Source organism: Copadichromis virginalis, linkage group LG11 (assembly GCF_057382275.1).
Source record: "Copadichromis virginalis isolate Kocher_CV1m ecotype Utaka linkage group LG11, C_Virginalis_male_GT1.1, whole genome shotgun sequence".
NCBI classification, from domain to species: domain Eukaryota; kingdom Metazoa; phylum Chordata; class Actinopteri; order Cichliformes; family Cichlidae; genus Copadichromis; species Copadichromis virginalis.
This window is the reverse complement of record NC_140628.1, coordinates 29,902,468-29,916,955: the sequence shown is the minus strand read 5'-3', so window position 1 is coordinate 29,916,955 and position 14,488 is coordinate 29,902,468. Positions and strand designations below refer to the sequence as shown.

The following is a 14,488-nucleotide window of genomic DNA, read 5'->3' as shown; positions in this document are numbered from 1 at the left end:
TAGTGACTTGATTTGCTTTACTAAAATCCCTCTTCTGCTCTAGGGGCACCTTGTCCTGTCTGGGTCACGTAGTGTCTGTGTTGCAAGTCAATAGCACTTTCAAATTTAAAGGCTTAGCAGCAGCCAGTTTCCTGTTCTCCAGTCTATCCACAACCTGATTACACTCTTGTGTCAAAAAGGATTTGACATCGCTAGTGTAGACTTCATCATAAGTGCTAAAAATAAAAGATATTTCCTTCTTCAGGCCATGAAAGGAAGCTCTGGCTGGCAAGTGGCCGAAAAAAGTAAATAGACAGATGAACAGAGGTCACAACGAGTATTAAAGTAGCAGATTAGAAATAGTAGAAGACAGTTGCCAAGTAGCAAGAGTGAAAAGAGGGGAAGTCATCGAGGGTGAAATCACACCCTCTTGAAAGACAAAACACAACTGAAAGTAATGAACCTCAGCTGCAATGATGTAGTCCTGCCAACTTAGCATCTCATTATGTCCCCTCTTCCATATCACCACGACAACCCTCCTATCTCATCAACCAGTGACTATCCATCCACAAACATGCTCAGCTAATGCCGCAGTTTTGTGTCACCTTCAGATTTTAAGACCCAAACCCTACCGCGCAAATTTGCAAGGTCGACTCCCTCTGAAGTGCATCTTCAAACTTCCTTTCTCCTCAGATGTGCTCAGATGAACACAGTGTAGTTGGATAGTTTAGGATGGAGGCTGGAAAAAGCTGAAGATGACTGACCTCTACGGGCCAAAAATGAAACGATGGAAGGATGAAGCTGAAAGCTCTTGAGAACTGGCACACTATTTCCAGACCTCTGCTTTAGCGTTTGCAAGATGGGGGAGCTTAACATTCGATTTGATTTGTGCGGAAACAAATGTGCTAGATCATTCTGTGCTGGCAACTACATGTTCCTATCAGATTCACGTAATGGTCTCTCCAGTATCTTCCCCACATAGGTAAGAAATAAATTATGCAGCTGACTCATGCATGCCCAGTTTGTCTTGGCAAGAACGTTTTTCCTTTTCTTTGCAGAGACAGGAAAGGTTTTGGAGAAATAATAAACCCATAAACCTCTTCATGCCCACTGACTCGATGTGATCCAGTGGTTCATTCCACTCTAGGCTTAAATCTGAACCCACAGAGATTAAAAGCACCAACACACTTTGCTAAACAAGCCGGTGGCAAAAAATACTAAAAACTGTGTTTTTAGGCACATGGGATTGTTAGTGTGTGTTTGCACATATTTATTTTCCCGTTTAATCAAGAAGTTTGCGCATTTAACTGAAAGATCTCGGCCATTTACCGAGCGATTCATGCTCTAGCAAAAAAGCTCAGAACTGCTCGTGTGAATATTTAAGAGTCTTTCTCTCTGCTGTGGCAAATAATTAAGCCCTGGGGTCTGTCAGTCAAAAAATGCTTCAAGATGCACATCCACTCTACCATGATGAGAGAGGAGTATTCATAATAACTATAATTACATGATAGCATGTTTCAGTATGTATATATCTATTCAAATGGATTAACTGGATGTACAGAGGAGATGTATACATATTCATACCGTCAATATGTCATGCAAACGTGCATGGGCTACCAGTAAGGCTTCATTAATTTTTTAAGAGGTGTCTGGTTTGTTTAACAGCTTACAAGGAGATCAGAGCACAGGTTCAAGAGCTGAGAGCTGGTGGGGATTAACTTTGTAACTTCACAAACACTTAGATTAACACAAAAGAAGAGACTAATCAAAAGCAAGCCTTGATCCTCTTCCGCTAGTAACGCAAGTTTTCCTACTTAGTGTGTCACCTTTTTGCCCTGAAAAAAAACAAAAAAACCCCAAAACATTAAATTTGCTTCTTCTGACTGAATATACTATCACAACTGCCTTGCATCTCCATGACAACCAGCCCGATGAAAGGCAAGTCAAGGATGTGACACGGCCGACGACACAGTGTCGCTTTGAACTGTCCACACCTGAAGGATTCCTGAAGAGGTGTTCGTCAGGGTAGAAGCGTTGCATCGTTTTTACAGTGATGTGAATCAGCAGTGGCAGCCGGGCTTGATGTACAACTCATAAATACCGATGCCTCAAAGCCTTTGAACGTGTGCGAGAAGCGTGCTATATGAAATGACAGAAAGCTACAAATTGAGCAGTGAACTAATGACCTCATCAAGGAGCGTTTGAGAAGACAATCTGACGAATATCATAAAACTAGCATTTGACTGTAAATGAAGTGGGACACACTGAAATTGTATTATGGCCCTCTTAAAGTGAAAAAGAAACGCTATTTGGATTCTCTCAAAAGGTAAAGCCATCTATTGCAAAACATGTTTAAAATTTTACCTGCAATTCACGTTTCTGCTGTTACCTCTGATGAATGCTAGGTGTTTTTTTAACATGCTACTCACACCAACAGCACAAACACCTTTGGGAGGTCCAGTTCAGTGAATCTAATTAATGTAGGTGAAGCTTAGCAGACAGGCACCAGCTACATCTCCCTGTGTCAGCATAACTATCGGTCACAGTGCACAAGCCTCAACAGCATCCAAAAGAGAGCTGTAAAAAAAGTATGTAGCTAACAACTTTGGAGCTTTAATGAGAGAAAATTGTTTTTGAAAATTCACTTTTTAAGCAGAATGATCTAAATCATCCTTGGTAAGGACAACCCAGACAGAAAACTCTGTCCACTGCAGTCGAAGTTTGCCTTGGGATTAATTACCCCAGCCTGGAGAGAGAAACACCTACAGAAACTACAGTAATATTAGACCTAAATCTGTTGATCTATTGGATGATTCGAGTTAGTGAGACAACCAAAATGGCAATCTGGCACCTCCTAGTGCAGGGGTGGGCCATTAATTTCCCCAAGAGGCCACACAAGCGACTTGGACTGTTGTGGACTACATCAAGAGGCCACATTAGCATAACTGGTACTCCAAACCAGTCCCAGTGACCCTTTGAGAAAATTAATTGCTCACTACTGTCCTACTGAATGCCCAAACAAGGACACAAGTAGAGTTAATGTAGGCAATAAAGTAAAAAAACAAAGATTTAAAAAAAAAAACCCATCTGGGACCTAGCATGGCATATATAACACATCAAAGCCTGCAGAGGTTATAAAGAAGCTACTGCAGGATGGAGCAATGTAGTAGTAGTGTTGTTTCTTTTCAACAACATTCACAATACTATACTCGGGACAAATCATCCAACATTATGAAACAGCAAATAAATAACCACCAAACAAATTTAAATTACTTCATGGTTTACACCAACAGGGAAATCCTAAAAGAAACCATGGCTGCTGATGAAGAGTATGAGAGAGAGCAGTGGACAATGTTTGGGAATGAGGCGGAGAGGGTGGAAATCGATGTGATCAGGAACCAGCAGTTGTTACGCACTCGTGTTAACAAGATAGCTCTTCGCAAACAGGTACAGTCAAGTATTTGTCTTAAGAATCCCATTATTTTATTCATCAAAAGACTACAAAACTGTTTAGATATTAGCATTTCTGGAGAAAAAGTGCCACAGTTTGTCCACCTTAAATAAATACCGCTTTTCTGATTGGTAGATAACAACCAGAATATTTTTCAGAAAGGTTCCCTCTTGATTACTGTTCCTAATTTTAATATATAATTTTCCATCCTTCCTTGGTCCTCCCGCTTGTTTTAATGACAGCCAAAGCACAGAGACTTGCTATATTTAAAAAATACAGTGTGTTTATCTACAATAAATATTTATAGACATGTTTTCCTTCCATGGATAAATTCACCACTGTCTGTACCTCAGGCAGAAATGAAGGCATCTGCCCACATGAGGTACCTGGAGCAACTGAGTCAGAAGGTCCCAGACTTTCCAATCCCTCTGAGGGCTCACACTGTCTGGGAAGGCATGAGTGTGAAACTCTCCTGCACTGTCCAGGGCTGTCCAACCCCAAAGGTGACATGGTGAGTACCCTCATCTCTTTCTACTACTGCATTCTTTATGCTAAAAATGTGCAGTTTCCCCACAAAAATCACAGGACCATGGGCAAAGTTGCATCCTGTGGTGTTAACCTATGATGTCACTTGTCTAGTTTTGTAGATATGCTCTCTTGAATATAATACAACCAGATGTGCCTTGCCTTGTGGAGCTGTAAGGGCCAAAAACTACAACTGAAAAATCCAGGAGCATCGCTCTTCCTACAAAATCATGACCAACTTAAGAAAAATAAATACCAATATAAAAATAACAAACCACAAAACTTGTTCTAAGCATTTTACTTGAGAAACTACTTTTTTATACTGTTAACATTATAAATGAACAGTAAGTAAGTTTAATTGCCATAAAACTTGTTCTAATGGCCAGCAAGATGCGACTACTTGGGTTTAAATGAAGAAGCCAGATTGTTTAAAAGTCTGAGGAAAACCTAACCCTAACCCTAACCCTAACCCCCGGGCCGGCGGTTTTTCGCTTCTTCACTTGTATTTCGAAATAATCGAAGGCGGGTAAAAATCAGATCGTCCATCCTGGATCGTTCGGTTCTTCGAAGCTCATCCGGGACTTGCTGTCATAGCAACAGAGCCGTAAGCGTAAACCTGCTCGGGAGCAGGTTTACTTTATGTAAACAGGATTAGATCGCGGCCACTCAGGTATTTCCGCTTCATGTATACGAAAGCAACAGCGATATTTTACCACTGTTGTACCATAAATAAATAACATCAATGTAACTAAAGATAATGCAGCACTTGATCCTTTTATTGATTTCACACAGATACATACAGGTCATTTCCTAAAAAAGGGAAATGTACTATTAACATTCTATTACATGTATGTGATTATTACAGATGTAATTCAGATTTCAGAGTAGTAATTGCAATTTACTTCGTGTAATCAAGATGGGAGACCACGGCTATAAAAGCGAAGGTGGATTTGGGAAGTCTGTCGCAGCCATGTCCTGTCCGTATACGCGAGCCACCCATTGCGGAAGGTGCAAGATTGATAAGGAGAGTCCTCAGAATTCAGCGTATATTGCGGGACAGACAGGATCCTTTAGCTCAGCGCGACAGTGTGCTCATAGAGAGATATCGATTTTCCCGTGAGGGTATTATTCACTTAACCAACTTGTTGACGAGGGGGTGCAGGACCACCACCTGTCTTTTTTTGCTCTGCCCTTTTCTTGGTTGCTGTTATAAACAAACAAACAGATTATTTCAGGGTCTCTGTCCAAGAGACGAAAAGCAATATAAGTGATCAATATTACCATTCTGTAGAATATTCTTATATTTCACTTTTACTTGTTCCCATGTTCTAGTGGGTCCTGTTGTGGCTCTAATGTGAAAGGGGATATAATATAACATATTATAATATAATATAATGTAATATAATATTGGATAATATGGTGTGATATGATAAATCTACCCTACCACCTACTGGTGTTGGCCAGAGGGGCCGATGGCGCAATATGGCAGCCTGGCTTCTGTCAGTCTGCCCCAGGGCAGCTGTGACAGCTACCAGTGTGTGAGTGTGAGAGTGACTGAATAGTGGCATTGTAAAACGCTTTGGGTGCCTTGAAGAGCGCTATATAGATCCACTCCATTATTATTGTTATTATTAAATTACTTACGAGTTTAATTTGTCAGCAACTTTCTGCCAGCCCTCTCTCCTTGCTTTTGCAGCCTTTGCAGTGTTCCCTTGCGTTTTAATTAGACTCTGAAACTCCTAAAATCCCTCACTCAAGAGTTCTTGCTCTGCTGCCGAAGAATACCGAGCGCGCTCCTTCGACATTTTCGCCGACCAATCAAAGGGTTGCCGATCAATGTTTCTACTATCGATGCGTAGCCCCTGTTGGGCCACCCAGTGATCTCACATTACTTCATCCAGCTATACTAATCGTCAACAACAGGTGTGTTCGGGGAACCGGAATAGCGAGCTCAGAGTTAGCGCGATGATTTGATCTTGGATGTGTCATTTGATCTTGGATGTAGTAAGCGACGTACGAAGAACGGGCCCACTGTCACTGATTTCAAATTTCACTGAACGCATCATGATGCTTATTTAATAAATTACGGTTCCCATTACAGTCACTGAGGAGGAAAAAGCAGGGTATGCTTTACGGTGGGTCGACCCTGTAATTGACTACTCTGTGAGCATGCAGTATCCTTCAACTTGGAAAATCCACCCTTTTTAGAAACAGACACACATCACATACATAGCTGGTCTCTGTCTATAACACAAGGTGCAATATCCTGGGGAAATGGGTTCCTATCCTCTGGTCTAGCCATACATATCGATATCTGCATTTGTTCCAGCTGATAAATGAACATTTTAAAAGTAAAGAAGAGACAGGAGAAACATTCGTCAGCATAGCTGGTTCACCATTGAACACTCTGAAACTTCCAGCACAGCAGCTAGAGGACATAAAGAGGAATCCACAATTTGTTATTGTAAAATGTGTATATTTTGAACTGCGTTGTCATGTTATCTCATAAATAACTACATATAATAAATATAAGGAATAAGGAAGTCTGTTTATGCTTTAGGTGTTTATGTGTCACGTGTGTTTATGTTATTCACAGCAAATTTTCATGCTGTGAATCATAGTCTAAGGAGCTTGGAAAGAAAAGCGTCTGGACTTCTTTAAGTTGCTTGAAGACGTTTCACCTCTTATCCGAGAAGCTTCTTCAGTTCTAAGGTCAAATGGTGGAGAGTCCCAGATTTAAACCCAGTGGGAGTTTCCCCCCCAAAGAGGGACAAAGGACCCCCTGATGATCCTCTACCTAATCACATGAGCCAAGGTGTGAAAACGGGTGTGGGTCACAATCAGCCAGAGTTTCGGGTGAGCTCATTGTGAAACCTAGCCCCACCCTATCATGTGATTTCCTGAGGTCAGATGGCCCAGGATGTGAGTGGGCGTTAAGGCGTCTGGGACGGGATCTCAAAACTGGATTATAGATGGCAGAGAGTTGGTGTCGTAAACCAACGCCTCTGTTCAAAGATGGTCGCTCACAGTGGACATAGATGGCTTCTTTCACTCCTCTTTCAAACCATCTGTCCTCTCCGTCCAAAATGTGAACATTGGTAGTGACCTTTGTCCTTTAGATGCAGATGGACTGCTGAGTCTTGTCCTGTGGAGGTGGCTCTTCTATGTTGTGCCATGCGCTTGTGAAGAGGCTGTTTGGTCTCTCCAATGTAGAAGTCTGGGCATTCCTTGCTGCACTGTACAGCATACACCACATTGTTAAGTTTGTGTTTAAGAGTTTTGTCTTTCGGGTGAACCAGTTTTTGTCTGAGTGTGTTGCTGGGTCTGAAGTACACTAGGTTTAAATCTGGGACTCTCCACCATTTGACCTTAGAACTGAAGAAGCTTCTCGGATGAGAGGTGAAATGTCTTCAAGCAACTTAAAGAAGTCCAGACGCTTTTCTTTCCAAGCTCCTTAGACTACGATGACCTGGATGACTGAGAACCTTCACAGACACATGCTGTGAATCCTTTTTATACATTTATTTTTTATTTAGGTAATAGTAGTTTTCTCAATGAAATATTGATGATTGGTGGCCTAAGGAACAATTGGATTGCCTGAGATCTTGCTCTGCAGGAAAGCAGGAAAAAGACTGTCATCATAGCAGACTTTGAAATCTACTAAAAAACAATTTTTAAGTGACAGGTTTGTTTGTTTTTTGAGCACTTAAAAAACAAAAATCATAAAAAAAAGTTTAATGGCACAGCTGACCTAACATCACTAAGTGGAAGGGGAATTTTATTCTGGTATGTTAAACCATTTGTATTTTGGGGTTTGATTGAATCATAGGCATGTAAAAAGGAAAACATGAGACTGAGAATACTGTATATTGTAGACCAGGCACCTGTTACAGCCCACCCATGGCTGTTTTCCTCCATGCCAGTCCCCCTGTGACTGCTTCTTTAACTGTCCAAAAGTTTCTATTCAATCTGACATGGGGTCATCGGCATAATTGTGTCCCTTTAATTTCATTTCTCGCTTGGATAGAGTAAGTTAGAGCAGAATAAACTGTTTGCAGAGTTGTACCTTTTGGGGAGAAACTGTGTGTTATATAATCAGAGTTGAAATAATCAGTCTATCAACACACACAAAAACAAACAGGTTTAGAAAATTACTTCTTAAGTCATTTATCAAGCTAGCAAGCATTCTGGTTTTAGTCTCTTGAGTTTGATGATTTGTTGCTTTCTATATTTTATATCCATGCTAACTGAATATCCTTGGTTATTGGGAAGTCAGAGCAAAAACAGAAAGATGAATCTTCTATGAATAAAACAGTCCTTAGTGGCAGCACTACATTGCATCATTATTTAATATGTAATTGATCCAAAATAAACAAAAGGTTACATTAAAAGTCCAAAACTTACTTGCAAAAAACCAAAAAGACCAAGAGCCATGACATTGCTGTCCAGAACCCTGAGCTGAATATTGCACGCAGTATTAATATGAAATAATCTGTGTTAATTCAGGCAATGTGCCAAACTGTCGACCTTGATACCTGAGCTGCTGTGAGACTAGCTGATGAAAAGACTGCGTATGCTTAGTATTCATGAGCTATGAGATCCACACAACCTGTGGCTCATGAGTTTCACTACCCCATATGGGACCCATCAAGCCCAATGAGCTGCCCTCAACAATGCCCAGCACAAGACAGAATAACAGATCAAAGACCCCCTGTAGTCGTCAGACATTCAGCCAAACTAACAACTGATTATGAAAGCTGTGCATGAGTAATTAGTAGGCAGGAGCATAAACCACCCAAGTACAGCCTGTTGTTCATTTACTCTGATATTCAAAAAACAAAAATTATGTACTTTTTCGGCAGGTACAAGGATGGTGAGCCGCTGATAATATCTGACCGACCATGGAATTACAGTCTTCAACAAAAATTTGGTCTCAACACACTGGAGATCAGAAGGTGGGTCACTAGCTCAAATCTCTAATTAAGTCTGGGAAACTGGAATGAATGTGATGGAAGTGTGCAAGATAGGGCACGCAGCAGATTACTTGACCTTGCCACTGACAAATTAGGAATGGAATAAGAAACTGAAGCTACTTGTAGGTAAGATAAGGAAATTAAATGGTGGTGTTATGAGATAAAACGTGCCGGTTCAATTAAGAAGTACATGTGCGTGCTGTGTTGCAGGTTTTTTCTATTACCCAAATCCAGCACATGAAAAGAGGTCACAGCTTTTTCAACATCTCTTGTGGCTTGAAATTCACCCACTTTCAACTCTCACTCACAAACAGATGACATTCTATATCTTCTACAAAGGTGCTCTCCTGATGATGCTGGCGAGTACAAAGTGGTAGCCAAGAGTCTCCTGGGTGAAGCTGTGACCTTTGGAACGCTCGTGGTGAACTGTGAGTGGTTTCTTGTTTCATCTCAAGTCAGCTTTGCTCAAAAACCAGTAGCAAAGATGGAATACAGTACAATTGCCCCCAAAACACTGAAGAGTCTAGTTTCAGTCAGGCTGGCAATGAGACACTGACTGTCATGATACGTTGTGTGGCAGGCAGGAGAAGGACCCAATAGCAATACTCACAAACACGGGGATGAACTTAAGAAACACAGCTTTAATGCTGGCAGGACAGAATACAGGACATGCAAAACTAAACCGGAAAAACGTAAACTAGTACTCGAAGGTAGACACAGGGAGATCCACACAACATGAGGGAGAACACGACGCCGAACAGAGGGAGACTCAGACAGAAATACCCAGAGGGTAAACGAGGAAAGTGGGCACACACGGGGAACACAGGTGACACTGATAATCATAACGAGACAGGGCGGGGTGAACTGAACATGACATGTAGAGGCACAGAGGTTCCGACAGGAGGAGAGAGAGCACGGGGAAAACACAGACATAACGGGCTGGGGAAACATGAAACAACCACAAAGGGAGACGAGGGCTCATCAATACATAGAGGGCACACAGGGGGGAGAGAGCCATGAAGGGAAAAACACTTAGGGAACAACACAACAGGGCAACTCAGAAGACATGGCCTAAATAAGGAACGAAATACGAGAATACAAAGAACTAAGAATACTGGGCCCACATGGCCCAGGACCATGACACCACCCCCCCCTAAAGGGCTGGCTCCCGACAGCCCAAACCCGAGAAACAAAAACAAAAACAGAAAACAACCCACCCAGGGCAGGAGGCGGGGGACCAGGACGGAGGGACCAGAACGGGAAACAAAATAAACAACAGAAAACACGGGAGCACACGACCATAGTCAAAATAAAGTTCAGGGGGCCGACCCAGAGCCCACAGGAACAAGAGTTCACGGGTCACACGGTCGGGGGGCCGACCAGGCGGGTGGCACAGGTGGCAGAGCTGGTCCGGAGGCCGGCCGTGCGGAAGGCAGCGGCGGCGGCGGAGGAGACGGCAGAGCTGGTCCGGAGGCCGGCCGTGCGGAAGGCGGCGGCGGCGGCGGCGGAGACGACGGAGCAGTTCAGGGGGCCGGCCGCGCGGAAGGCAGCGGCGGAGGAGACGACGGAGCAGTTCAGGGGGCCGGCCGCGCGGAAGGCAGCGGCGGCTCTCCAGTGTCAGGCGTGCTGGCCATGGCCCGGTGGGCACAGGACCAGACGAAGCACAGGCCGAAGCCGCGGCAGACGAGGCTGAAGGCTCTGAGGCTGCAGCGGACGAAGGCTCTGAGGCTGCAGCGGACGAAGGCTCTGAGGCTGCAGCTGACGAAGGCTCTGAGGCTGCAGCTGACGAAGGCTCTGAGGCTGCAGCTGACGAAGCACAGGCTGGACCAGGCGTAGCAGAAGGTGGCTGGATGGGCTCCTCGGGCCCTCCAGCTGATGTGGCATGGTGCTGGACGGGCTCCTCGGGCCCTCCAGCTGAGACAGGAGGCTGAACGGGCCCCTCGGACCCTCCAGCTGACGTGGCATGAGGCTGGTGCGGTTCTCCCGAACCCCCAGCTGACGAGGAAGGTTGCTGAACGGGCCCCTCGGACCCTCCAGCGGAGACAGGAGGCTGAACGGGCCCCTCGGACCCTCCAGCGGAGACAGGAGGCTGAACGGGCCCCTCGGACCCTCCAGCTGACGTGGCATGAGGCTGGTGCGGTTCTCCCGAACCTCCAGCTGACGTGGCATGAGGCTGGTGCGGTTCTCCCGAACCCCCAGCTGACGAGGAAGGTTGCTGAACGGGCCCCTCGGACCCTCCAGCGGAGACAGGAGGCTGAACGGGCCCCTCGGACCCTCCAGCGGAGACAGGAGGCTGAACGGGCCCCTCGGACCCTCCAGCTGATGAGGTAGATGGCGGCGTGGGAGCCGCCGAGTCCTGGATGAGCTCATCCGAGCTCCCAGCAGGAGCTGATGCAGAGCCAGAGAGATTTGAGACCCCTGGCTGAATGTTAAGCCGACCAGCGGACCGTACTGCTATCGGGGCCTGCGCTACAGGCGGCACTGGAGCTACTGGGGCCTGCGCTACAGGCGGCACTGGAGCTACTGGGGCCTGCGCTACAGGCGGCACTGGAGCTACTGGGGCCTGCGCTACAGGCGGCACTGGAGCTACTGGAGACTGAACTGAGGGTGGCTGCGAGGGAGCTAACTGAACTGAGGGTGGCTGCGAGGGAGCTAACTGAACTGAGGGTGGCTGCGAGGGAGCTAACTGAACTGAGGGTGGCTGCGAGGGAGCTAACTGAACTGAGGGTGGCTGCGAGGGAGCTAACTGAGCTGTGAAGGGCTGCGAGGGAGCTAACTGAGCTGTGAGAGGCTGCAGACCCTGGCGGCTCCGAGGGCCCCCGAGAGCCAGGCGTGTTCCCCGAAAGATGTGCTGACAATCGGGGGTAGGCCACGGCTTTCTCCGGAGCTCCTCCTCTACGTGGGTGCAAGCTGCTTGCTGCTGCTCACAGAGACCGGGCCCCATGATTTCCGGAGTTAATGCGGTGCCACGGCGGCGCCGGCGCCGCCCCCTTCTGGTAGCTGGCGCGATGGGCGCTGATGGCACCAATGCAGGGGGTGATGTAGCGGCGATCTCCCGGTCGTCCGCCCACATCCTTGCCAGAAATGAGGCAGGCGAAGTAAAGTCTAAGTGGATTGGAGACGGCGAGCGGCTGGTAGGCTGTGCAGCAGGTGAGAGGTCCTGCTCCGAGATGAGCCAGGGCTTCCACCGGAGCTCGTCCTCCCGATAAGCCCGCAACACCTGCTGCCGCTCCTCCTCACCGAAGTCAACAGCCTCGGGCATCTCCGTGCAGGCAGGCGGTGGCGAAGATGCGGAAGCTGATGAAGTGTGAGCCAATGGTGTGTCCGTGGTGAGCCTCACCGTTCCGACTCTGACCGCCACTGGCTCATGAGGCGGCGGGGCAACGGCGCGATGGCACGGCTCTGGTGAAGGTGCACGCCCACCGGGCCGCTGCTGCTGCGGACGGAGTCGGAGAGCGGAGACGAGAAGGTCGCTGACGAGGGGGTGCAGCGTCTCCCATAACCAGGGGAACACAGACACGCACACCCCTACCTGGCGGGCGAACTCCTCCCGTTCCTCCTCACTGGAGCAGTGCAGCCACTTGTCGCATAGCGACTCCACTGTCCGGACAATCTCCAGTCTTTGTGTCGCTGGGTCCGGCATGGTCGCGTCGTACTGTCGGTCCGCGGAGGGGTTGTGAACTGCTGGGTCCATGTTGTGGTCGTGTTCTTCTGTCATGATACGTTGTGTGGCAGGCAGGAGAAGGACCCAATAGCAATACTCACAAACACGGGGATGAACTTAAGAAACACAGCTTTAATGCTGGCAGGACAGAATACAGGACATGCAAAACTAAACCGGAAAAACGTAAACTAGTACTCGAAGGTAGACACAGGGAGATCCACACAACATGAGGGAGAACACGACGCCGAACAGAGGGAGACTCAGACAGAAATACCCAGAGGGTAAACGAGGAAAGTGGGCACACACGGGGAACACAGGTGACACTGATAATCATAACGAGACAGGGCGGGGTGAACTGAACATGACATGTAGAGGCACAGAGGTTCCGACAGGAGGAGAGAGAGCACGGGGAAAACACAGACATAACGGGCTGGGGAAACATGAAACAACCACAAAGGGAGACGAGGGCTCATCAATACATAGAGGGCACACAGGGGGGAGAGAGCCATGAAGGGAAAAACACTTAGGGAACAACACAACAGGGCAACTCAGAAGACATGGCCTAAATAAGGAACGAAATACGAGAATACAAAGAACTAAGAATACTGGGCCCACATGGCCCAGGACCATGACACTGACACAGTAAATTATTTGACTTAGTTTGAACATTTTTCAAACCTGGTTTACACAACTTTTACCTCTTTTGTTGTTAGTTTATCTTTTCCCATTTTCAAATAAAACCTGAGTTCTGGCTTCCTGAGTGCAATTCCTTCGAGATCATACATCGGAAGCATGAAAAAATGAACTTTAGATCTCACACTTCTAACATTTTCAAACTTCCTTATTTTCCCCATAAACATACTTTTCATACACTCAGTGGAAAAGTTTAACCCTCTTTGCTTTAATTATTTAACACAGATTCAACAAGATGCCAGAAATGGTCCAGATTGACCTGATGGCATATGCAATTGTTGCAGATTTGTCAGCTGCAAATCAACGATGCAAATCTCTCTTTCCACCACATCCCAATCTCTACCGGATTGAGATTTAGTGACTGTGGAGGCCAACAGTTAACTCGCAGTTATGTTCAAGAAACTAGTTTGAGATGATCCGAGTTTTGCGACATTATGTGTTAATCTGCTGAAAGCAGTCATCAGATGATGGATACATGTGGTCATGTTGAGTTGGACACAATGCTCAGGTAGGCTGTGGTGTTTAAACAATGCTCAGCTACTACTAAAGAGTCTAAAGTGTGCCAAGAAAATATCCCCCACAGCATCACACCTCTATCCCCAGCTAGAAACACTGATGTAAGGCAGGATGGATTCATGCCTTCACCTTTTATGCCAAATTCTGTCCCTAACATCTGAATGTTGTCTACACATAACAGACAAGTTACCAAAGAACCGATTTTAAATTCAATTTTTAAGCTAGTTCCTCGAGTTAGATACAGTATTTTGGCACCTACAAGGTGATTCAGAAAGAGGTATTAGCTGAAAACGTCTCACCGTGGTATGCAGGATACCCTTAAAAACATTGGGGAAACTGGAGAAGTGTGGTCAAAGCATAAGAAGAACACCACCTAAAACATCTTAAAAAATATTTACTGCAAAAAAACAAAAACAAAACCATAACCTGAAAGAAATATTCTTATAAAGGATTAATTATGAAACCACGATGCACGAGTCAAGACCACTGACATCAGCCATGCAAGGAAATCCTAGCACTTTAAGAACATCTTAAGTTTGCACAAACAGCCTGTAGAAACAAGTGTCTCAACTGCAGCCTGTCCAACTGTCAGCCATGCACCTCTTAGTTTGACAAGTAGAATAAAAGTAGTAAGTGAAACTGATTTTTTTAAATAATTTTTTACCTTGTTTAACTTTAACTTTATTT

General features: G+C 45.7%; 1 protein-coding gene across 1 annotated transcript in view; it reads left to right on the top strand.

Moving 5' to 3' along the window:
- Positions 1-14,488, top strand: part of myom3 (myomesin 3) — a 79,402-nt gene that overhangs the window by 13,121 nt on the left and 51,793 nt on the right. The window contains exons 4-7 of the mRNA XM_085471924.1: positions 3,273-3,426; positions 3,784-3,941; positions 8,818-8,910; positions 9,268-9,356. Coding sequence (XP_085328050.1) covers positions 3,273-3,426; positions 3,784-3,941; positions 8,818-8,910; positions 9,268-9,356 — 494 coding nt within the window. The remainder of the gene's footprint in view (positions 1-3,272; positions 3,427-3,783; positions 3,942-8,817; positions 8,911-9,267; positions 9,357-14,488) is intronic.